At 39.2% G+C, this 26,586-nt stretch overlaps 2 protein-coding genes across 3 annotated transcripts; both read right to left on the reverse strand.

Moving 5' to 3' along the window:
• Positions 1-4,351: 4,351 nt before the first annotated feature.
• On the reverse strand, positions 4,352-16,507 carry si:dkeyp-87e7.4 (uncharacterized protein LOC557283 homolog). 2 transcript variants are annotated; one of them, XM_036530335.1, is made up of 2 exons: positions 16,419-16,507; positions 4,352-6,706 (listed from the first exon to the last, which is right to left on the reverse strand). In XM_036530335.1, the coding sequence occupies exon 2, from the start codon at positions 6,659-6,661 to the stop codon at positions 5,579-5,581; it is 1,083 nt and encodes a 360-aa protein (XP_036386228.1). In that variant the 5' UTR covers positions 6,662-6,706; positions 16,419-16,507; the 3' UTR covers positions 4,352-5,578. The 2 variants fall into 2 exon arrangements, with proteins under 2 accessions (XP_036386228.1, XP_036386229.1); XM_036530336.1 differs by lacking the exon at positions 16,419-16,507 and adding an exon at positions 16,265-16,278.
• A 5,975-nt stretch (positions 16,508-22,482) lies between these two features.
• kctd6a (potassium channel tetramerization domain containing 6a) lies at positions 22,483-26,019 on the reverse strand. The gene is made up of 3 exons (XM_036531988.1): positions 25,885-26,019; positions 24,430-24,550; positions 22,483-23,464 (listed from the first exon to the last, which is right to left on the reverse strand). The coding sequence occupies exons 2-3, from the start codon at positions 24,454-24,456 to the stop codon at positions 22,778-22,780; spliced, it is 714 nt and encodes a 237-aa protein (XP_036387881.1). The 5' UTR covers positions 24,457-24,550; positions 25,885-26,019; the 3' UTR covers positions 22,483-22,777.
• Positions 26,020-26,586: the final 567 nt, after the last annotated feature.

A 26,586-nucleotide genomic window follows, 5' to 3' on the forward strand; every position in this document is an offset into this window, starting at 1 on the left:
TGAAACATGAGCATCTGTCACTTAATTGCATTTTTTTAACTACAAACATAATCATTAATCTTTGCTTGTATTCTACACTTTCTTGACATATGACAATTCATCAAAAAATATTACATAAAAAATGACAATATATCAGCTGGACTTTATGAGGTGCTTGAATTTTAATAACTCAATTATCAAAACATGTATTTAAGGAATTTTCCGAGTAAGTATAAGACAACATGTTCCAATTCTTTATGCAACATTGCAACAGTATGCTTCAGCTCAGTACTGACCCTAAAATGCCTAGAATGAATACCTATACATGTAAATATGACCTAGGACTGTGGCCCACAAACTTATCATCTAACAGATCCCCAAAAATTTGGACTCAGTAGAGAATATAGTAAGACATATTTCAACATAATCAAGGCAAAACACAGTGATATAATGTAAAAACAATAGATATATGTAGTAACTGTACATTGCACTTACCCACAGGTCAGTGTGAGAAGGACACCTATACTTGGAAAGTAGTTAAGAAACATTTGCAGTTGGTGCAACTGTTCAGCCTCATGTCAGGTTCATCAAACTACAGCTACACCTTATATGCTATTTGAAGAAATAACACCAATAGGTTGCACTCCAAAATGAATCCTGCTATGGTGATTTGTAAATTAGTCTGTCATTTTACCCACTAAACAAACTTACATGCATACGGATTTCAAAGCTTTCAAAGGCTGCCCATATCATATGCCTACCTTCAGACTTTTTTGAAAGCTTTAGTTCTGTGCGTTTTGCCAAATAATCAACCCTGAAACATGGAAACAAGTATTAATTCTAATAAACTAAGTCAGTATTTAAAACCAAAATGGTGAAATAAACTAAACACGATAAAAATATAAGACATAAGTAGATGTTGATATGAACATGAAACACTAGAATAATGGCGGTTTTCACACTGTACAACAAACCAGATGTAAATGTTGTATCCTTTGACTGAATAGGAATATGAATAGAAATGTAAACGGTTCCAGCTTGGACTCAGTGTATTCCTGGAAAGCCCATGATAAAGGGAATCGTTGGAAATTGAACCAAGTTTACCCATAGATGCAATGTATTCAACCAGGGTTATGTTTACAACCTGGAAATATTTTTTAGACAAAATGGCTAGAGCAGATATAATTATACAGATACTGTATAACTATTTTGTATTTAAATATACTAACTCATACACAGTATAACGATTCCGAGTTGTGGTGCACTGGTAACGGTTTGAGAATACTAGGATTCGGCTAACTACAAGGCTTCAGACCAGCATCTGACAGTGTGAGCAAAACAGTGGACATTCAAAAGATAAAATTATCTACTAGAGCTAATCTTTAAAAAAGCCAATACAGTACACAGCGCATTGTTGATCAAAACCGGTGGAATAGTATTTATTTTGTGTAAAAACAGGTTGTCTATAACTGCATATCAATAAAGGTGTTTCAACGAGGACTGGTTCAAAGAACATACACTGATGAGCCAAAACATTATAACCACTCACAGGTGAACCGAATAATGTTGACCATCTCCAAACAAGGGCACATGTCAAGGTCTGGGTATATTAGATGGTAAGCGAACAATCAGTTCTCGTAGTCAACGTGTTGGATTCAGAAGAAATGGGCAGGAGTAAAGACCTGGGTGACTTTGACAAGGGCCAAATTGTTATGGCCAAACAACTGGGTCAGAGCATCTCTGAAACGGCAAGGCTTGTGGGGTGCTCCTGGTCAGCAGTGGCGAGTACCTACCGACAGTGGTCCCAGGAGGGACAAACCACAAACCGGTGACAGGGCGTTGGGTGCCCAAGGCTCATCAATGCGCAAGGGCAACAAAGGCTATCCCGTCTGGTCCGAACTGACAGAAGGTCTACTGTGGCACAAGTCACAGAAAATTTTAATGATGGTTACAGGAGGAATGTGTGCACAACAGTGCATCACACTCTCCTGCGTATGGGGCTGCGTAGCCGCAGACCGGTCAGAGTGCCCATGATGGCCCCTGTCCACCATCGAAAGCACCTTCAATGGGAACGCGAGCGTCGGAACTGGACCTTGGAGCAGTGGAAGAACGTTGCCTGGTCCGATAAGTCCCATTTTCTTTTAGATCACATGGATGGCCGTGTACGTGTGCGCTGTTTACCTGGGGAACTGATGGCACCAGGATGCACTGTGGGAAGACGACAAGCCAGTGGAAGGAGTGTGATGCTCTGGGCAATGTTCTGCTGGCAAACCCTGGGTCCGGCCATTCATGTGGACGTCCATTTGACACGTGCCACCTACCTAAACATGGCTGCAGACCAGGTACACCCCTTCATGGCAATGGTCTCTTGCAGCAGGATAATGCGCCCTGCCACACTGCACACATTGTTCAGGAATGGTTTGAGGAACATGATGAAGTGTTCAACGTGTTGCCCTAGCCTCCAAATTCTCCAGATCTCAATGCGATTGAGCATCTGTGGGATGTGCTGGACCGAAAAGTCCAATGCACAGCGGCTCCTCCTCACAACTTACAGGACTTGAAGAATCTGCTGCTAATGTTTTGGTGCCAGATACCACAGGACACCTTCAGGGGTCTTGTAGAGTCCATGCCTTGGCGGGTCGATGCTGTTTTTGCAGCACACAGAGGACCAACAGCATATTAGGCAGATGGTCATAATGTTTTGGCTCATCAGTGTATATGCTCTTCTTGGAGCACCCTACGTTACATCAGTCCCCACTTAATAAGGAATTACATTCTAAATACTCTTACTATAATTTAGTAAAACAGTTTACAACAATACCATTACATGCAACTCTATACAAATAATGCTATCTACCTACATAAATATACTAACTTTCAAGCTAGGGGGATAATTTATTGAAAGCTAGCTAAATACTCCAAGACCGGGTCAGGATAAACAAGCTGTACAGTGAGTAATGCTGTCCTGCAAAAAAGGATAGGACCTAAAGGATTTAAGGATGGAGGAATTAATGTCCTACCATTTAGCATTCAAAATCTTGAAGTTGCAATGTTTCTTGACCTAACACTTACCCATCATCTATAAACTGAGCCTCTGCTGTGTTGTTTGGTATGGAGCCTTATATTGGACAGAATCATGTGCTACTGCTCTCTTGAGGTCTGAATTCTTAATCTGAATTGATTCCAGTTGTATATGGACTGTTCCCTTACCCTCTACAAACCTGCCAAAACCTATTTACACAAATTTAAAAAAATGATACATGCCCATTTTAAATAATGATAAAAATTAGTGAACTATAAGGCTGGTAATGCTATACTATAAATTTGGTACAGGAGACTATTAAAAATCTGAATTGTTAAGGAAAAGCTAACATCAAAATAACATGGCGAGAACAGGGCAATCAGGTATTCATGGTGGAGTTAATAGTAAACAATGTCTGAATTTGATGAAATCTGATATTTATATAGACCAATGGTATGTATCACAATACCTTGTTGGCTATTAGTCAGTTTTTTGTTTTTTTTTTTGCAAAATGCTACTGCGAAACCAACAGCATTCATATGAATCAGCAAGTCACCAGATTTACCCCATCAGTCATTACCGCTGACGGCAAGTTTGTCTTTGGCCCCCCAAGTGATTTTTGCTTTCAGGTACGTTTTGATTTTGAGATTTCACATTTACATTGTAAATAAACAAACAGTGGTGAATAAAAAATTGGAAAACATTCTCCATTATGGAAAAAAATAATTAGCCTTTTTTGTAAACAGAAAAAGGCAGAAAAGTTTCAGGAAAGAAATTTGTTGTCAGTAAATTCCTCTCCAGAAAAAACAGAATATTTAACAAAATTTTATTTCACCATTCTAAACAGGTATACCAAATATACAACACTGACAGTACAGTTTTGTCAACATATTTAATCAACATTGTTCACAGAATCAATTGCATTAGGAAGCAAATGACTGGTTTATACAAAGGAAAAAAATCTTTCAGTATTTTATAAAACAACTGTAGGCTATAAGTCAGTGTGAAACCCCTAGAAAACCTTTGCTAGTTCAATCCTGAAAAGTGCCAAAGTGAATCTGAAGTTGAAAGGATAGTTTACTATTGTGCAATGTCCATAAGACCGATACAGCTGCTCTATCCAAAAAAAAAACCCCCACAAACCTATAAAGGTTTATGTCCATATCAAACTCCTCTCTGTTGGGAGTGTCTTTAAAAATTGGAAGTAAACCCCATTTTATGTCAAACAAGTAAGGAGATGTACCTCACTCTGACAGAACAAACAGTGGAAGAGAGGAAGGGGAACAGATGAGCCTGGTGCTGATGAAAAAGCACCTTTACAGCTACCAATTCCATGCAAATTTTGGTAAAATTACCCACAGCAAGAACTGTGTTACAGGCCCAGCGCCATGGGGGTGCTTACAGGCGCACTGCACCTCCAGACGGACCTCAGTGCATCCCTAATTGTCTCCTTATATACTGATGTCTACAAAGTATGTCTTTTTGTGCACCCACATGGATTGCAATTGCACCCCTCTGTATTTTCTCCTAGCGCCGAGTCTGCTGTGTTATCAAGTACAAGAATTGCAAAGCTAAATACTGCATTTCCAAAAATAGTCTAACTAAAAAATACACCTTAGAATAACAAGAAAGACAGGGGGTTCTAATTAAATCCAAGTCTTAAATACACCCCCTTTGCACCCAGCAGCTTCTCTCTACTCAAGTAAATGAATGCAATTCTCTGAGCATCTAGCCAAAATAAACCTTAAAGGCAGTTAAGACAATGCAAGCAATTTACATTGGCAACATTCATTCTGTAATTTCATACAATGTAATGTCAAAAGGGGTGAAAACAAATTCAAGCACCAGGTTCTCTCAAGCGCCAAAAAGACTCTTTCTTCAAAAAGACACCCAAGACATCTCATTCTCATCCGGTAACGATCTGTCAGAAAACAATTTGTGTTTATGTATATGAAGCAAAATTGTAATTGTGACACACCACTTTGAAATCATTTTAATTTATTAAAACAGTCCATTTTCAATAAAAGTGCCAGAATCTAAGACCAGAGAATTTTCTAACTGCAAACAAGGAGACTCAAATATACAGTCCATGCCCTCCCCCTCTCCAACTGAAGGAAATGGCGCCCAATATTAAATGTACATCAGCAATTTTGGTTAGAAATTCAACTAAGTAGAAAAACAAATATAAATCTTTTTAATAAGAAAAAAAAAATTTACATGGATACTGCATAGTAATATGACATGGCTTTGCTATAACTGGATTTCCTATCCCTCATCATACATGAAAATGGCATTAAACAGGACAACTAACCTTACAAAATTGTGCAAATTCAAATTTGCACCATATTAAATAAATGATAAAATGGAAAGTGGAACACTTCCTATATGCACCGTCCTGCGAAAATGCCTGTCTTTAATTGTTTATTCTCGGGTTACACTTCTTAACCCAAAATGATAATCCTACCATAACTGCATCCAAAAAATTTCCACGATGGTAAATTCAGGGCCTGCGATGCCTTCCTTTATCAATGTCACTGTAGATATCATATGGAGCCTCCTCTGAAAAACATCTAGCGTTTATACAGGATGAGCTATGAGTGGCTGAATCTGTATCACAGGCGATAAATTAACTTGCAAGATCTTCTGAGCTTTCCTCCTCACTTCTTCATCTGTGATGGAATCATCCACCTTGATGACCTTTAGCCTCAGGTTATTTTCATTCAGCCTAGAGTCTTCTCGACCTTTCATGGCCCAGACTGACCTGGACGCATCCAAGTCTTGCTCACAGTTCAGCACAGTGAGCGTTCCGTTGTCCCTCCAGCCTGGCTTGTCATTTGCAATGCTAGGTTTGCTTATCCGTACAGGAACCATTTTGTAGTTTCTGCTCTCTTTCAATAGCCTGCCATTCTGACACACGACTGGAGCGGAGTCCCCGATGAGTGCAACGCCCACCTTGACTGGACAGGATGTTAGGTGCAAGCTGTCCGACACAACAGCTTTGGGCGTTTTACCAGCAGTCTCCAAAGGCTGAACTGGTATGCCCGACAGTGTCGCTTCGCGGTGAGAATTGGCTACGGCTACTCCCCGAGACCCCTGATCTGAGTGTATCTGCAGCCTTGCTGTATGGCCCCCTGAAGGGCCCGTTACATTGGTCAGTTTCAGACATGGCTGCATCTGGACAGGTCTAACAGTCAAAATGGGAGGCTTGGAGAGGACTGTCCTCTTGACAGACTCCTGAGACAGATTAGTCAACATTATCTTAGGCTGATTCTTTACAATTGTCTTTGCTGCCTCACTCAGCAGTGTGTAGTTGACCTCCTTTTTCTTGACTAGTGGTTTTCTTCCTCGTCTCTTGGTAGATCTCTGCACCTTTGCAACTTTGTTGGTAAGGTCCAGTGTTTTTGTCATCTTCTCAGCTGACAGGGGTTCTGTCATACAAGACTTGTACCCATAGACATCTTTGCTCTTTAGCACAGTAGGCTTGTGACCTTCATCTTTGAGCCCCTGAAGAAAGGACACAAGCTGCATCTCAGTATCAGAAAGGTCCTTTGACATAGGGCTGAAAACCCTCAGAGCCTCTGCAAGAGCAGTCTGCCCAGCTGAGGTGATTCTGGACCAGGAGTGAACTGCCTTTTGAGCAACCTCCTCTTCACAATTCATGGCATAAGTCAACAGATGAACTACATAAGCCTCAAAAGATGTGTCCTGTAAAACAAGCACAAAGAGGATATTAGTTTAATTCATGTGCTTACCTTTACCAAACAGAAAAAGTCAAGTAAGGAATGCAACTAATCTTGTGTGTGTGTGTGTGTGTGTGTTGTAAGTCATCCAGCTCAACTACAATGATGATTTAGTGCACTTATTTTAATTTACTAATTTACTAACACTTTTTTGCAACTCCATTTTAATTAATTGCCTAATTAATGCCTCATTTCAACCACCACACGTAAATACTAGGGTTGTATCCGACTCAGAATTTTGTCAGTCTAATCGGATTTGGCTGTTTAATATGAAGATTTGACTATTCGTTCCTTTTTTTTTTTCATATAGACTATCTGGCAATCAGAACAGTTTCAGTGATGATTTCAACCACATTAACATAGTCAAATGCAACAGAGTCATGAGAACATATTTTTGAGCATTTAAAAAATCAATAAAAGACAGCTGCATACGATGCAAGATCTGAATTGCAGCCTATTGGAATTTCTGACATATAATGTCAGGCTATCATATGGATTTGTCGGAATAATGAGACAGGCAGTACACATGTATTTCTGTTTAAATCAAGCTCTTATAGCCTAATTTTTTTAATTTCGCTTTTAACAAAATTTAAAAGAGTTTAATTTGCTCCATAACTACCTCTCTCATTATGTCATATCTTGCCATCACTGTGTGCATAATGGTGTCTCTTTTAGGGACAGTGTACCCTGGCTCCAGAGTTTCCATTAGCTTCTTAAATCCTGCACCCTCAATAATATTCACAGGCCTCATATCTAGTGCAATGAAATCTGCGATGCTGTCGGTAATTGCTTGTTTCTGTGTCTCTGTGAGTAGGGGCCTCAAATCTAGAGTTTTCTGGGTTAATCTCGGATGTGAGGATGAAGTAGACGAGCCATGGTCATCTTCACCACTATACGTGGGATGGGCCTAGCAGAGATATACATAACATATATTTTAAATTAGCCTTGTAAATAGATTTATTGCCTGCATTATATGTATTGTAAATCTGCCCAGATAATTGCAGAATGGCCACCTAGCTATGCAACTTACCCGTTTCAAGTGGTTTGCCATGTTCGATGTTGTTGAATGATAAGCGAATTCTTGCATACAGAGTTTGCATTTAACTTTGTTAGGGTTGTCCTTCAAAAGTTCGAAATGCCGCCATACTTTAGACTTCTTCTGAGACATTCTGAGGTTATGGCTAGCCTAGTTTACCAACCACTCCACCTCAGGTTTCAGCTTCTCTCATCAGTTAACCACCAGCGCAGGTTGTCACGTGGATTTTTTTTTTTGCAAGCGCGCCAGCTAGCCCTGCTAGAATATAAAAATATATTTATGATTTCCCCTTATTTATAATTCCTCACTGAAATGTTATGTTATGCTCGACTTGAAGAATCTCAGTCGACTGACGGGTCTCCGACAGATGATTTGACTTGTCGACTTTCAGGGGGCAGCCCTAGTAAATACATAATTTTTTTGCATGTCCACCATGTTTTTACCCAACTACTTTTGAAATTACCAGCTGCACTACTTTAGGCTCATCTTACCACAACAAATTGGGCTATGACTGTTCCTCCAGGCAGAATTGCTCTAGGTCCTAAAAATTATTAGTGAAGTGCCTGATAAGAGCTCAAGCAATAATTATACTCATCAGGAAAATCCTATTTTTAATATAATTATACTCATGTGAAATTGAGATGTCCAACAGAGAACATTTTGTGGTCAATTAGTAATTTTTTTCATAGATTTGTATGAACGCTTTGGGATATTGTCATGCTGGAATGATCAGTTTTGGCCAATTTTGAACTCCTTGGTAGAGGGGAAGCAAGTTTTTGCCCAAAATGTCCTGGTACATGTTGGAGTTTATGACTCCCTGTATCTCAGGGGCTCCAGGACACAACATAGCAGGTTTCCCACAATATTTCACAGTGGGGATGGATTTTTTTTCCCTCTACATAAGCACATACGATTTTATTGGACTGATATGCAAGTCCAAAAAACTGAATTTGCATTGCATCTGACCAAAATCCATGCTTTCTATTGTCATTCAGATAGTTTTCAAAAAAAATCACCAACCTCTTTGTGGTTTGCCTTCAGAAGAGGCTTCCTCCTTGCAACTTGGCCATGAATTCCACATACTCAAAGGATAAAATAAATCAATCATCAGCTCCCTCTCATGAGTTCACTAAACAAAAAACTAAGACAACACAAACTGAAGAACCCCTGATGGATAGGGAGAAATCTTGCCTTCTCAGACTTTTTTCCTTTTGCTCACAAGCTCTCATCATGAATCAATATTTTTGTCATAAAACAATTAATGGTGCCATTTCAGACATAAAAGCAAACATGCGAAACGTACACCTGCAATTTGACTGGTCTGTGGTAACTGTATTTTTTAGAGTTAATAATATATGTAGAAAATATCAAAAATATTAAACATAAAATAAATCTCAAAACATGAAATCCATTATTTATAGCTTTTTGCTTGCACATTCACATTGTAATGAATTACTGATTAACATTTCAATATTTGTTCCAGGTGGGGGTGATACTGAATTATTCACTGACTCAGTGAACTGGGTCTTTGTACTGAACCTAACAGAACTATTCAGCTCAGTCAAAAGAGTCAAAATGCCCATCACTAATTATGAGATACACTTGCACGCAACCACAAATGGAATGAAAACCAACACATTTGAAAGACCAAAAACAGTTCTGCCAGGAGGGATGGTAAAACATTAATACATAAAAAAAAAAAATCATGTAGTGCATGAACCTCATACAGGAGACACTATCAGTGAAATCCATGCCAAAGGGGCATAATTGCCATTCAAAAATACTAGGGTGTAAATATGTGTGACCATCACATTCTGTAATAACATTAATTATATGTGAACAATTTAAATTTCATACATGCAATGCTATCAAAAGTAACAATCCATCTTTTTGAGCAGCAATACTCTTTTATATTATAAAATATATATTTATATTTTATATTTTTTAATTATGTGCTTTATTTAATTTGGTGTATGAAAATGTGTATGCCACATCATGTACGTCAAGTATATTTGTCACACTTACTGATGCACTTTAAGAGTTAAACATTTCTAGTTCTAGTTAGGTATATGGAAAAAACAAAATAATTGATGACCACCAACAATACACAAATTATATATAGGTATTGGATATATTAGGTACAATAATCACTCCATTAAGCGCATGAAAAAAAACACTTTATAATTACGTCTACTCACTTTTGCATACTTGAGTTTTGGAAACCTACTGACTGTGGTGGCCACGAACTTCCATACTTCTTTGAACACTAGCTACTATCACCTATGGCTGTGTGCCCAATCTCATGCTAGTATTCCACATACTAGGAAACATACAGTCTACAACTCAACTTACATACAGTTTTTTTCAACAGGGGTGGTACTGCCACCTAAGGGTTGTTCAGGGGGGGAACTAAGGCAGAACTTACTGGAAAAGTGCAACCCATTCTGATTATCTAACACGGATAGAAAATGCTTAGCTGTACTGGAAGAAGAGTAAATGACAATAATATTGATATTAAGAAAATCAATAATTTAGGTGAGGTAAAGGGTACATCTCTGAACTCTGGACAGTCTCTGTCTTTGATCGATTGCTATGCCTCTGACTTTGATCAATGAGAACAGGTCAAACTAACAGAAAATCATGTAGAACAAGCATCAGAGACCTTTAACTGCTTTAGGGTTGATTTGCTGTGATTATTTTTCATCATTGGTTTACTGTTTTTTTCCCCCGGTCGGAACATTTAACAAGATTACTGGTGTCATGACTAGAATTAGACTGATGACCAACGGATGTGAGAGATCACTGCAGCTAGGCAACAGGCTGAACTCAGACTTAACATAAATTAGCCTGTCAGCATATCAAAAAGCTGTTAGTCAGCTAGGTACTCTGCTGACAATGTGATTCTAACTAGCTGCAGGTATAGGTGGCTTTAGTTACCTAAATAGTTAGGTGACTAAGGTAAATGTCTTAATTAGTTACCAAATACCTAACTGGTATCAAGACATTTCCCAACTATTCATGGGAGAATAGCATGTAGGGTGTTGATCTTTGAGATCTGAGGGCTATGGCATATAATTCTAAACTGTAGAATAACTTGCCAGCTAGCCAACAAGCTGATACTAAATGGCAAATAACCTCCAGCTAGTTAGCTAGCTAACACAGCAAGCATACATAACCCAACAATGGCTAGCTGGCCAGCTGCCAACTACCAAATGGCTTGCAGTATGTAGCTGCCTAGCTGCTTTGCTCATAGTAAAAAGTAGCAAGGCCACAGGATTAAGATATGTCACAGTTTATGATCACCTGCTAGCAAATATTCATAGACATAGCTACTGACACTCCACCAGCTCTGACAGCAAGCCAACTAACATCAACATTGCTTTAGACATCCACTGTGTAGCTAGCAACTTAAGTTTATATAGAGCTGACTGAACATTCGTAAGGATGTATCCATCTAAATCAGAGGTGTCCAAACCTCTCCGAGGGCCACTTGTCCTGCATGTTTTAGATCTCTCCCTGCTCCAACACAGCTGATTCAAATGATCAACTCGTTATGAACTCCTGAAGGTGCTGAATAACAAACTGATCATTTGAATCAGCTGTGTTGGAGCAGGGAGAGATCTAAAACATGCAGGACAAGTGGCCCTCCAGGAGAGGTTTGGACACGCCTGATCTAAATAATCTATGTTAAAACCACCCATTCCTCCAAAACAAAAGCTAGTTATATGGCAAGGAAAAACAGCTTGATGTAGTACACACTGCTATACAGCTCACGGAGCTGCTGGAGTCATCGTTCGCTGTAATCCTTGTTAATGTCACTGTCTAGCCCTAATAGTTTCACAGTCTTGACACTGTAAAGGTTTTTACTGTTGTGAGCAAGGGGTTTCCGGGGTTGAGGGGTGAGCTTAACCACTGACGCTAGAAACCGAACCACAGTCTCTTGCTACACAACGCAGCAACATGTCTACATACCTAACTGACAGGCTTAGTTGCAACATGGAAATGCCCTTATATGAGCTTTTGCTGGCAATGTCACGATCACTGTTGTAAGGAAAATGCAAAAGCTGCTTCAGTGCTCTTGGATGGTCACCTAATACAATCAAAACTAACAATTATCGGGGGGGGGGGGGGGGGGGGGGTTAGAGACAAAGGGAATTGATTGGCATGCCTTGATGTTCACAATGACCATTTGGTTGCCTTCCACACCACACCCTTTGTTCCTATATGAGGTGCGATACCCCTGTCCCTTCTCATGAGCAGGATGAAGGAGGAGACTCTGTGGGATCTCAAATCTTACACATGTAAATGTCCATTTGTTTCTCTGCCATCCAATCAGGGACCGGAACCTGCATTTTATTTCCGCATTCTATTTCAGGTTTTGGCTATAAAAGCTTGTACCCAAACAACATCATTTTGTAATTGATCTGCCTTGCTTTTACCCAGTATGTTTCATACTGTAATTAAACACTAGTTTTTGCTTTGTTATTAAATTTCTATTAACCTAAACTTTGGAACTATGAGTCTTACTTCACAAGAAGGGAAAATCCCTACACTATATGCATACATATTTTGCAGAATCAAAATGCTGCATTTTGTACACTGAAGAATATGCCTACAAGTTTCAAAAATATAATCCATTATTATACACATTTTTAAAATATTTAAAAATTTCTTAATTTTAATAAAAACTGTAAAATATAGGTTATGATGGGACTAAATATACCCATCTATCAACTGAGAGAGTTGCTAACACTTAGATTATCCAATAACTTTGATAATCTAAGTACTATATAAATTTAGGAAATTATATTTTTATCCCCTTACATCAATTGTTAACCAGATCAGAAGGTCAGTTTTGCATTTCTGACCATTCAGTCTGGTGTTTTCAGTTAACTGTAGGAAGAGAAATGAGATATCTCCAAGTAGTGTTGACTATTTCAGCTATTTTTTTTAACTGAATGGAATTGTTTTGTTCAGTAGGAATATTCAGTTCACTGCTGTACCAATTGGCTTAGTTCCTCCTGTTCAATGGTCTTCGCACATTTTTAGTTAGCAGAGCCCCCCCCCACACACACCCCCTTCAGTGAACCCCTTCCTCCACCATCTCAAATAATAGAAATTAATCGTAAAGGTAAATTAAGTTTAAAAGCATTTGGGTCTCAAAACTCAAAACTTTGAAAGCTTATGTATAACCACATGTCAAATAGGCCTTGCAATATTTTCTTTGTTGCTCTAGCAGGATACAGTAGAGGGCAGTAATGGAGAAGCATCAACTGATCCATTCTCAGCCAGTGAAGCTACTACACAGGAGCACATGTCTTTTTAATGTTTTCTGTCTAAATTCTGAATTACATGTATATTACATACCATTACTGCCATTTAGCGGACACTCTTATACAGAGCGTCTTACATGGGTTACAATTTTTACCTGTTATCCATTTATACAAGTGGATATTCTGGGTTAAGTAGCTTGGCCCAAGGGTACGTGAGAAGTGCACCAGCGGGGAATGGAACCGAGGAGCCCTGCTCCTTACTACTATGCTATACTACGGCCCCTGTAATTGGTGTGATTGCGAAGCACACACACTATTGTTATTTTACATGATGTAAATTAATTACTCACACATAACGCTTTGCATAAACATGAATTCTTATGAAAGTAAATTAGTTACTTGGCTAGACTAGCCTGCTAGCTTCAAAAGCACTAGCTATTATAGCAAAACAACGATTTATCCAACATAAGCTACCTTGGTACATATTAGCCATCTAGTAAAAAGAACTTGCTAACAAGCTATAATACGCAGCTAGCTAGCTGGCTATAGCATTCAACTAGCTAGCTGTGCTATAGTTAACTGGGTTTAATAACCCGCCAGCTATCTAATAATAATTAGTGTGATTGTGAAGCCATTCTGAAGAAAATGGAGAGTGTAATTGCGATCTGGCAGTGGAAACGTGCTAACTAGTAATGTGCAGTACATGAACTAACAAATCTTTTTGAACGAATCCTTGAGGTGTACTGAATCACTAGTCTAAAAGATTTGTTCCTTCTTCTTTGCAAACATACACGCTGATTAGCTGGGATAGCAGCTATAACTCTCCCTCCAGTGGATATTAACTATGTGGTCTGTCCATGAAGCAGCCTATCACAAAACTGTATCAACAGTACGTTCATGACGACAACTAGCCAATGGCTGAAATGCTAAAACACTCGAAGCACCTCCCATTGGCCATCTCGGCACAGCGGCTCAGCGACTATGCTGACCATGGTGACTACAGCATGTGACTAACTCTGAAAGACTTGAAACACCACCACTGTGTACTGAATGACCTGATGTACTGTTGACAAGTTCTCAGTACAACGGTTCGTTCAGACTTTTCTACACTGGAGCAACAACATAAACAAATGTGACGTAGTTGACGCAAGTTTACTCTTCTTTTTTATGTTAATTGGTGGATCGCAAACCAACCAGGTGCATACCGCCACCTACTGTATCGGAGTGTGTAGATAAGCAAGTATACTCGGGTACGGAACAACATTACTAATGTGAAAGCTGAGCGGCGGGGGAGTGGAGAGTAGGGGCAATCGTACTCAGGCACCGTACAAAGCAATCATACCTAATATGAAAACTCCCAAAGTGGTTGCTGGGTGGCCTTCCCACTCGGTCAATTTTCACCCCACAGCCACCATACCTCACCTCGGGACAAATCACCCAACACTCATCAAAGACCGTCTTGACCCGCACTTGTCTTTTTGTCATTTTTTTAAGTCATTTATTCATCCCTCCACCCTGCCATTGACTTCAATTCATTTTTCAAAGCCCCATCACATGGTCACACTTAGGCCGTCAGCAAACGTACCTCATGTGCTGGCTCAGGTCATGCCACCCAACACTCATTGAAACCCATACTGACCCGCACTTGTCTTTTTGTTATTCACTCATCCCTCCATCCTCCCATTCACTTCAGTTCATTTTTCAAAGTCTTACCACTCGGTCACCATTTGACCAATAGCCTGATATGCTAACCTGATATGCTGCTTTGGGTCACGTGATCCAACACTCAGCAAAGGTGGGTGTATCCCTAGCAACCATATTGTTTACCCTAGCAACCGCCTAGCAACCACTTAGCAACACTTTGGCAACCACCCAGCGACACCCAGTGACCATATTTACCCTAGCAATCACCTAGTAACACCTTAGCAACCACTTAGCAACACCCTGGCAACCACCCAAAAAAGCCCTAGCAACCACCTCATATACCTTAGTTACCATCAAGCAACGCCCTAGCAACTGGTTAGCAACCACCTAGCAACACCCTAGTAACCACCTTATATACCTTAGCCATATCCTAACGACCGTCTCATATACGTTAGCACGTTTTCGCTACCGGGTCGGAATCACACTGCATTTTCATTCAGGAAATACACTTTTCGAGTTTAGTGTGATACTTCAATGGTTTTATAAAAGGCTATCGACATTTTGAGATTAGTGTATGTTCGCTAACAAAATGGTTTATGATGGAAAAACTCCTTTAACAATGGCAGCACAGAACTGAAGGTGAATATCTATTTTTTAATTAAATATTTTAAAATCAGAGTACAAAGAACAGCTAACTTACCTTGCACAACTGCATTTAAAAGCATTCGTTTCGCCCATTGTTATTAAAAATAATCTCAATATCGTACACATTACTTTGCAGCGTTGGGGTGGGGTTGTATACGTAACTTTTGTGTTATATTGTTGAGGAAAACAAAAATAATCAACAGAAATTTAAGCCTGCCATACTGACACAAAGTAGCTAGGTAGTGTTTACATTGATCGACAGGTTTTTGATTATACATCAGTCGGCCTACGTCGTACAATATGAGACCTGGTCCGCCAGCTACTTATCCATTAGGAAACCACTGAATCACGTAACTGAATATTAAGTTTCTAACTTACGACCTAATTTTTCAGTGGCATTGACAGCTGAAATTTCACTACTGAAACACTAATTGGCAAGCTAGCGAGGCTGATTTCTCCGATACGTGTAACTACGACAGAAATAAGTTATTTCTAAACAACAAACCTGTGGCAAGACAGTGCGCCAACTTTGCAAATCATTTTTATCATGAACTATGGTAACTCTATTGCTAGCTACCCAACGAACTAACGTCACCAAGGTTAGCCAGCCAAGTAGCAATGCTATAAAACAGTCTTTATCTATCTAACGTCACTAAGTTAATTTACTAACCGGCTAACATTAGTTACATATGTAGGTAGCCAGTGGACTGACCAGCAAGCGAAAGTGACTACCTAGACAGCTAGTAAGCTCGCCGACTGGTTTTAAATGTCTTTGTCATGAAACAAAACCTGTGGCTAGCTAGCCAAAACACTGATCTCAGAACAGCTGAGCTGGAAAACGGCACAGAACAAGAGCTACGCGGACAACTATTTTCTCACGAAACAAAAACAAAGCCTGTTTCGTTTCATTGTGTGACTGCGTTACCTTTGGTGGGGGGAACCGAGGTTCTCAAGCAAGGTGCTTTTGCTCCATTCGTAATGAAGTTCACGTTGCTGGATAAAATAGGAGCTGTCAGACGCAGACAATGCAAGAACGGAGCAGGGCAACAAGACAGGATCAAACGGCGACTTGGCCTCACCGTTTTATCCTCGACTCGATCTCCCTGGGTTAGCTTGCCCCGGTTGGTCCACAGACTTCAACAGCCAAGAGGAATCGAATTAAAATGGCTGCCGAGTCACAGTGGGGGAATTGTACAGATAACGTACAGAGGAGAGAGGCGGGAATTTATTGCGTAAAAATAGGGGAGGGCCTTCTAGGTAGAACACGCCCATAAGTCATATTAAGCTATTTAAAAGGTAAAAAGGCGTGATCTCTGTCCGACCATTGGACAACAAAATGCCATGTTTTAGGGATTTTGGGCGTTTGAAATCATAAAGGGGCTGAGCATTTCTGAAATGTGATTATGTGCATAATAAAACTGATTTTATTGGATGAAACGCTCAGTGGGTGGTGTTTGTCGCGACAATGATCAAAAGTGACAGCAGATTGACAGGGAATCAAGGAGGGGCCTGAACGGGTGGGGCACTACGTCACCACTTGGTGGGAGGGGTACGTTTAAATTCTTTATAATACGTGAGATCAATAAAAATATCTATTGAAGTAGTATCAAAGTCCCAGTAGTTCAACTTCGAATCAGCTCTCAATGCAAACTGGCGAAATTCAACACCAAATATCTATCCTTTTAAAATGTCAAATGATTTGCACTATGAATAGCAGCAGTGCCTTTTTCTAACTGAATAATTGTAGTGGCTGTAGATTTTATCAAAATGACTGAAATGTTGACTTTACTCCCCCAATAAATTTAAAGGCGTTCTTATAACAACATGCTAACATTTTGCAGCCTGAGATTCCGCTGTATGGAATGTAGCCACCCGTGCATCAGACACTCGCCCCTAGCTTCCCCCTCATCTCGCTGAGCCGTAGTACGGTACCCTATACCCATGGCCACTCACAGCACCAGTGCCAGTGCTCACTAGGCTCTGATCGCCCTGCCCATATCACAATTTTTTCCCAGGCATCCCACAATTAAGCACCCTTTCTGAATATCCTCTCATGTTCCCAGGAAGGGACAACTGGTCACCCCCATGGACCCCAAGACAAAAGCCCCCCCCAAATTCCAGATAACTATTTCACTAACACAAGTAAGCAATCTTGATTCATAAATATGTATGTGTAAAGCTGATTCACCTATTACAATGGTTAACACGTTTCTTAGGCTAGGCTTATTAGCTAGATAAGGTAGACTAGCTGTGTTAACTAGTTAAATCACATTGGTCTAATTGTCCAAGCAAGAAAAATGTAAAAATGTAAAACCTCTTACTTGGTGATAATGTGTCACTCACTCCTCTGCATTTGCACCTAAATATTAGACACATTTTCTCTGTTTGAAATGATTGCATCAAACAGAAAGAGAAGTTGAACTCTTAGGCTACAATTTCAGGAATGCAGCAAGTGTATCACTGTCAGACCCTTCAATCACTGTCTCACTTGTCACCTGTTTTGCTCAAGAGTTATTTTCAGAGTACAAGTGTAGAAAAGAGATAAAACCAAGACTTATTTTGGTCTGCTCTGGGGGAGATTAGCTCAGGCTTGAGCTGATTTCGTCACACTAATTACCTCCACTTACACTAGATAAAATGGACCTTGTTGAAGGCCTACTTTCCTTGCAACTTGTAGCACTGTTGTTGTTAGCTTTGTTATTTTAAGGACAAATTGCCTTCCAGGTAGAAGCATCTGAAAATCATTGACAAGAACGACTGTTATGTTTAGGTTTAATGTTAGCATAATCCACAAAAGACGGTAAATTCGTGAAATTACTTCTACACTAGGGTGACCATACATTCTCTTTTTCCCGGACACGTCCTCGTTTTGGGACCTAAAACATGCGTCTCTAAACGAGGACGTGTCAGGGAAAAAGAGGATGTATGGTCACCCTATAATCTACACTGAATTGGGCCTATGTACTGTCAAGGCCTTTCAGAACCCTGATTTGATACACACTATGATACTTTAGCTATGTAAGGTTACTTCATGCAAAATATACTTGCCACTGGGCCGTCTGATGAAGACTCAGACTTTATCTCAAAAAGAAACATATGTAGTCATCAGTGGAATAAAGGAAATAATCTGGTTACTATATGTACTTAGACATCAGTTGCTACATAAAATTCACCATGTGCATTGTTACTGCTTGAGTCACTATGCAAAAAACCCAAATTGGCACATAAAATCTCCTTTCAAAAACGAACACAGAACAAGAACTCTCAATTAACACATTTACACTAATATTTAACAATGTAACGACGTACTGCACAAGAAACAATGGTGTAGACACATTTTGGCAATTGTTAAGATTATTCTGTAATGACTATGCTATAATAATTGGTAGTAGATATATGTAATATATCTGTAGGCCAATAGACTATAGGACTGGACGATACTAGCGACAATATTAGTCAAGTTTCAGTTGTTTCCCTTGACAATGCACATTGCCGTTTCATTAGTTCAAAGGGCCCCTCATTACAAGTGTGTACTCTTGGGAGGAAAGAAAAAATTCCAGTCCATTATGAAGTCATTGCACGAGTCAAGGATGTAGCGGAGTCCTCCATATTGTAAATGTGTCATTACAGTTCATAATGAATGCAGGATTGTTACATTTATAAACTCTATTTATTTTTACATTGAACATAAATGTAAAATAAAAGTGTAAAATATACAGAAAATAATACAAGATAACTAACACCCTGAAGGGATTTTAGCAAAGAGGCAACAGAGAGGCTGCTGCCTTGCCAAAATTAGAGAGGCCTTCCCACTGACACTAGCTTCATACCAGACACCATCTACTGCATTTCTTTGTACACCGACACAATTTTTTCCCTCTTTGTGTTTTGAAATGAAGTCAATAAATGAAGAATTTTAATGGGAGTTTGTTCTCATTGCTCTATAAATGTCTTGAATGAAGACTGTTACATTACCATGGTCAATTTAAGGTGGTTTGGCATGCAGATATTTTTTGTCATTGACTTAAAATATACCTCATATACATATACCATCATGCTCCCTTTTGACTTGACTACTTGTGAGTACAGAGATTGAGTTCATCTGATACCACTATCTTGTACCACTATCAGAAGCACTTCACTTAAAGGATTGACATAGCTCAAAGATCAGTGCTTGGTGTCAACATTTAGGAGATTCGACATTAACTTCTATCTGGAGTACAAATGCCTAATTGAATTGCGCTCTGGATATTGCCATGGCCACTACAGAACATTTTTTTCTGTCATTGAGTTTCTCATTAAGAACATTGAGTTTCTGTCATTGAGTTTCTTCATTAAGAACATTGAGTTTCTTAGTTGAGGGAGTCAAACCTTAAGGTAGAATGTCACCATAATGTATTTGAATACATGTTTTCCCTTATTACAAAAATGTCATTAGGATCAGAGGATACCCAAAAACATTGAAGCCAAAAAAAAATTCAACTTCATATTTCCTAGAGGGAATAGTATTCTTTTGAACTGACAACAAAGCATCTGAGATCCAAGATGCAGTTTGGCTAATTTGCTCTGCTGCTTTTTGTGCTGTTGCTTCTTCCTTGGATCTCTGCCAGGAAGATCAGATGCAAACACTTCAAATCGGATGGTAGTTTTTGAGACATTGCATCCTAAAGATGTCAGCCACTGCTAAGGAAAGAAATTACCGCCAAATGTTGTCCCTGAGCTTGAATTTGTCTTCAAAAAAGAACTTTCTCCCATCAATGTGAATGAACAACCTCCCCCTAAAAAGACAGAAGAAGCCACTTACTGTTAAGAAAGAAACTTAAAGATTTACCATATTGATGATGGCTATGCTTCTTAAAGTACTGAAATTTTGAACAACAGAAACATCATACTGCATCATAATGATATTAACTTGATGTTAAGAAGGGAGATCCTAGAAATCTGCAAACCTTCTGACCCTGGAAAAAAGAGAAATTCTACCTAAAAATCCTTCTCTAACGATTACATACACATTAAAACTGGAAAGTGCCTTTAGAAACTACTACCAAAAAGCACCTAGCCTGAAAACTGAGACAATGAAATTGCAACAAGATGCAAGAAGCAAGCTTTCATAAACTAAAAATAACCAACCTGATTCCCGCATTTGTACCACACCGTACATAGTTTGCGCGAAGGTTTGCAGATGTGCACATATATTTGGGTGCACTTGGCAGGAATGTCAATGTATAGTCATAGTAAAATTGCACAACTACATATATTTATCAGCATTTCTGGCACAGAGCATGTATGGTGAACTGAAAACCCTATTCCACCAACATGATGCCAAGAGAGTACCTCCGAGATGTTCTGGGTGTGTGCCATTATGACGATGTGTGCTTGTTGAGCTGGGTGCAATAGTTCCCTCCAGGTGGAAAAAATTTCCCAGATAAAAGCTTTTCTGTTAAAGCCACATGTGATACCAGTACCGCTAGCAGTAAATGAGGGATACACAAGATATTTAGTTAATTTATTGAAAAAATCATCTTTTGAATATGGTTTTGTAAATTACTGTTTCATCATTATATGTAGTCCATTTTCTTTCTGCCCAAGACACAAATCATTGTTTCATTTTTGAGCCAGAATCATTTGTTGTATTTTTAATGCCCCTCATTAAATATTTATAGAGACACAACATAGACACACATAACAACATGTTTACATATTTTATAGGGAATTTTAAGTACCACAATGGATCAGTTATTCATCAGAATATTGAGAGATGTGGGCACATTACATCAAGTACATGTCAATACAAATTATTTACACAAAACAACATTGATGCAATATATTTTTTAAACAGAAGTATAAAACTGTATATCAGGCTGGGATGTTCTCTTTAAAGGGCATTGAGAGAAAAAAATTTGTTGGAAGGGTTTAGCATAGTTAAGTCAGCCTTTTAATGGCCATCTACTTGAGGCACGCTAGGCATGTCCTACCATTTTCCTGGGTGTCATTTTGTAGTACTGAAAATGTTCAAGAGATCTTTAAAAATAACTACCAGATCCTGTGGATATATCAATGTAAAAATGTAAGGATGGTGAACAACTTATGATTTTCCTGAGACTGTCCCAGGTGCACTTTCATGCTACATGCAACACACCTAAACATATGTCTGTCAGATAACGTAATTATGTTAAATTAAATTGCAAACACTCTGGTGAACTGTTCAGTTTGAAGAATTTGCCCAGTGGACACTGTAGGGTTTTATGATGATTTGACAGTCATGAACAGAACACAGAATAACTGGATGATTATCTGTAAAATCTCTGTAAGCAGTACATGAATAATAAAAAAGCCACACTGCCTCATGTGATTATGGATAAATTCTGATTCCCTACCATATTTATGACAACAACCGCATGAAGGTTTCAATAAAAAAATAAAGACCCAAAGGTCAAAAACCAGCAAAATTTAAACTAACCTCTAAAATAAATGCCTGGTAAACTACATGAAGGTAAAAAACCTTTGTTCCATCTTTTTTGTTCCTGTAAAACAAACATTCTTGAAGAGCTATCTTTTTTCTTTTTTGGACATGAAACCTCCTTTGAGACTTAAGTTCAAAAGTTCAAAGTTCAAAAACAAAGCCATGAAATCTCAAGCATAGTACACAATGTTGCAATTTTAGGTCCAAATTAGCCATTTTAATTGGACCTCAGAGTTTACTACAAGCTTATCATGATTTTTCATAAAACTTGGCACATGCACGCTGAAATCATGCCATGTCTTAAAACCTTAGAAAGTGCAGTATCAGGTCCTACAAGGGATAAACTGCTCTTTCGAGCCTATATTCAATGACTTCTGCTCAATGTCTGGTTTCACAAGCAGTGAGGAACAAACAGCTAATGGAAATTAACTCAATAATGTAATGTGCCAATTAAACAAGCTGTAGGCTTTTCCTGTAAAACCTCAGCAAAAAGCAGAAAGAGTGGAATAACAAACTTTGAAAGGTGAGCTACAAGCCTCAAATACAGAACGAATGAGAAATTTATTGAATTGTAGCAACAGCATAAAGGTTTTATTAAATCCTTTTGCAAAAAGCTACCACCGCAACCAAAGAAACATCATAAGTGGAAACAGGTTGAATGACAGAAACAATTAGCCAGTTTATATGGGAGCAAGTGCTTTAGAACCTTAATACATTGGCGTCAGTGACCAGGGAGGGGCACCAAAATTGTTCAAAAATTGTTGCAGAGTCATGGATGAGTGATACAATTCACTAATTTTAAAACTTGTTCAAAACAGGCAACTGCCCAGCCCCTTTGCAATGTGCGTCAGGTTCACTCACAGTACAATCACTTGCAACTTTCAAGAATCGTAACATGTACACCAGGCATTTGGATCTGTTTTTTTCCCCTCAAATTATCATGATGAAAACAATAACAACACTCATGATGGTCTGTTAGTCCTCAGTTTTTCGTGCGAGTCTACAGAAAGTCCAGTGATGCTCCACTGTGTTCTCATTGGCACGCTCACTCATGTGGTGCACTCTTGTGTTCCGGATGGTGAAGCCCTGCTTGGTTATGTACTCCACCAGGTGAACCCTGAGTGACACCTCTTGGTGGTAGTCGCAAGGTCCAAAGGTAAAGGAGACCTGGAAGTCCCTGGTATCCATCATGTGCTTGTTCCACTTGGTGAAGTTGTTGGAGATGCCCTCTAACAAGGAGTGTACCTTGGTGGTGATGGTGAGCTGGGTGATGATGACAGCTACAGGGTTGGAGTACTTGGAGAGCTTGCGGGTGCTGGACAGCTCCACCACCTGTTCAAAGGTGTCCAGTGGGTAGAGTGGCTTGGTGTCATTCAGGCACTGAATCAAGGGCTCGATCTGGTAGAAGTCTGCCTCCTTGCGGAGAAGGTCAGTCTCCTTAAAATCGTAAGGGAGGGTCAGCTCTGAAGTTCGCAGGAAATTCAAAATGTAGCGGAAGAGCGGCCCGTCGCGGTCGATGAAATAGTTTCCCTGAGCATCCCGTGCTGAAGGGAAATCGCCACGGAACATGGCACCCAGCATGGAGTCTGGGTACCGCTGCAGGGTAGACAAAGAAGTGGTGTACAAATGGCCACCCACATTCAGAGTGACTGGATCCGTCATCTAAAGAGAGGTAAACACACATGAACAGTGAAGCCACAGTGAAGGTGTAGAGAGATGTCAGAATCGCTGTATCGGCATTAACAAAAGTCAGGCCTTGCCAAAAAAACCCTGATCTTTCAGACTAATATTGCCAGAAAGTTTGTGTTGGCATCGTAATGTATGGTGCACAGTAACATTAAGACAAAAGTACAGATGGTAAAAGCCTCAGCAAATGCACATTATCATTGTATTTTTTGTTCATCACAAAAATGAATTTCTTCACAGCTGCAATAAACAACAAGAGAACAACATTCACACAGAAAACCTACTGGAAATATAGCCAATGCCATAATGACCTCGAATGCAACCTCTACAACCACCTATATCATTCCTATTCATTGTTATTTATGCATCCATGACCGCATTCTGTGCTGGCAGAAGGGTTAAGCACTGATGATGTTTAGGAATTCTTTACAACTAGGTGAGAAACCCATATACAGCCATATATAGGGCAAAGGTATAGCATAGTGGTAAGGAGCAGGGTTTGTAACCATAAAGTTGCTGGTTCGATTCCCCACTGGAGCACTGCTACTGTACCCTTGGGCAAGGTACTTAACTCAAAATTGCTTCAGTAAATATCCAGCGGTATCCAAGAGGCATTTCATCTGGGAATCAATGAAGTTGAAACAAGATCCTAGATTTTGAATCTCTTCAATTGACCTATACAGAACCTATATGCATTAGCCATGCCATGTGCTAGCTATGTGCATGCCAAGGACTGGAAAAAAATGTTACCCCATTTCAGTAGTCAAAATAATGGAACTCATACTATTTGACTTATTTTGAAACAGAGTGACTATTTACCTTAGACAGCATATTGTAGAATAAATAAATCTAACAACAAAATAAGTATGATCTTCAGGTGGGCTGAGTTAATAAGGTGATGTACAGCTTATGATACATGTTTCTTTTACTCTCTCACTGACCATATGTCCCCAGTCTCCATTATCCATTTGCACCACTGTTTGGTCCCCGTCTAGGAGGTGGAGAAGATTGAAAATGTACTCTCCCGTCTTCTATGTCGTGTTTACACGGGACGATTATCACCTGTGCCAACAACAAATGCTCGTTATTTCTGAATTGGCTTAGTAACTGCTGAATAATAGAGAGTGGTAAAATAGCATATTTTGTTACAAACTTAGACGATCATACTTGCACATATATTGTATTCAAATAAAATTATTTCACACAAATATTTTACGCACGCATGCATGCTACAACCGAGAAATAAATCAGAAATGGGACTGGCTAATATAAAATTGGCTTTCCACATAAGCTATCAGTTCCGCTTATTTTCCTTCTCCAAGATACGAACTCCACTGGATCAGCCCGACCGAATATTAAATACTAATTCAAGACAATTTAGCTAAATCAATGTTACAATTTGGGAACATAAGGTTAATTGCAACAGACGCCGTTTTGTAATTGCGTTGTAAGCATGTGCAAGCTCAGGTAAATCAGCAGTTAGAGATACTAGCTATCCATTAAATTCTAGGATTCTAGGACGTTATCATTCTGAATCCCTGCCCCGCCCACATGTTTGCAAAACGTCACCGTAATAGCTGGCTAACAAGTCAAGCTACTTACCATGCTACTATTAATCGATTTGACATGATTATTATCTGGGAGCTAGCTGGCTAGCGTTAGCTAAGCGAATATGAATCTATCTACCTCGCAGTTTATCAAAAGAGCACCTGAAATGTTGCACGCAATAGCAATTTGCAGCTAGCACATAACACTTCGTTGGCTAACGTTATAGCTATTTGTATCGGTAATTGAGTTAGTTTGTTAAATAAGAAACTGGCTAACCAGTTAGCTATCCACATATATTGAAATGGGAAAGCTAAAATATATTTTGCAAGTTAGTTATTGTTACCGACACATCGCTAAGTTAGGTGGATCGCTGGCAATAGCCAGCACAGAATTGCTTACTTTGTTATCTTAGCAAGCGAATATTTGCAGCAAGAGGCTGCATGGCTAATCAAATACCTAGCCATCAATGATTTAGTTTGCTCACTAGACTATAGCTAGCGAGGCTGCTGTACAGTACATTGGTTGACTAACGTTAGCTCGACTCGCTATCGATCGTTAGGTTCAAAGCAATTTTCCGCAATTCTGTAGCCAGCCTTTAAGCTAACACCAGTTGACTTAGCTAGCTAGCTAAAACGATGCAAATTTTTTTTTAAAAAAATCGAATTTACTGATCATATTATTTAACTAAGATATATTAACTACATACACGACACGTTAACCATATACCCTACCTATTTAGGTAGCTAGCTAGCTATTTGGCTATTAGCGTGTGCGTGGACTTCTTTCATCTGCGAATCAAACGTTTATGGTGCACAAAATTTAACACGTATCCTTCCGTGTTTCCTTACCTGTTTGTTAGCACGTTACATTTGCTCTCTAAGAAACACTAATAACCAGATGGTTGTCTACCAATGCCTTGCTGTCCAACTCAATATGAAACTAAACCAGTGAACTGGTCCGTCGCAACAATCAACCGCAGCAAACGCGTAACTCCACCTTTTCTTTAGTATACCAGATGGACAACCAGTTACTACACCGGCGTTGCAATGCCGATATTTTAAACAATCAAATCTGGTTACCAGATAAATTCAGGCTTTCATAAAGTGTCAAAAATACGCCACACTATAAAACTGCTCAAGAACATATTCCAGCGTTCTCAAAACTTCTGATTTCAATCTCACATAAATTTGGTGAGTTTCCATCTCACGTTTTATAGAAATATGCCTATAGTGATACGTGCCAGTTTCCCTTTAATGTATTATTTATTTTCAGAAGTCAGAGGCATACAGGCCAGTATAAGGAAAACCTTGGAAGATACTTGCCTTTCTTCATATTTTAGATTGAATTTCGATGACAGGACATACACAATTCATCCACATTTTGCTGGAGACACGGAAGCCCATTTGCCCAGTCCCTGGAATATATCGACTTAAGAAAGACAACCAGCTCTTTCACCGCAGTCGGTCACAAAATTGTCCTAGGAAACAAATTTCCAAGTTTTGAAATGTAAAGCACAGGATTTGCACCAGGCTTCATATTCAACATATTAT

This window comes from Megalops cyprinoides, chromosome 6, assembly GCF_013368585.1.
Source record: "Megalops cyprinoides isolate fMegCyp1 chromosome 6, fMegCyp1.pri, whole genome shotgun sequence".
Classification (NCBI taxonomy): domain Eukaryota; kingdom Metazoa; phylum Chordata; class Actinopteri; order Elopiformes; family Megalopidae; genus Megalops; species Megalops cyprinoides.

Coding starts and splice junctions, on each gene's coding strand:
- kctd6a (XM_036531988.1), bottom strand. CDS start 24,456: ATGGATAATGGAGACTGGGGACATATG. Junction 23,465..24,429: donor ATGGAGACTGGGGACATATG/GTCAGTGAGAGA, acceptor ACCTCTCTTTAG/ATGACGGATCCAGTCACTCT.
- si:dkeyp-87e7.4 (XM_036530335.1), bottom strand. CDS start 6,661: ATGAATTGTGAAGAGGAGGTTGCTCAAAAGGCAGTTCACTCCTGGTCC.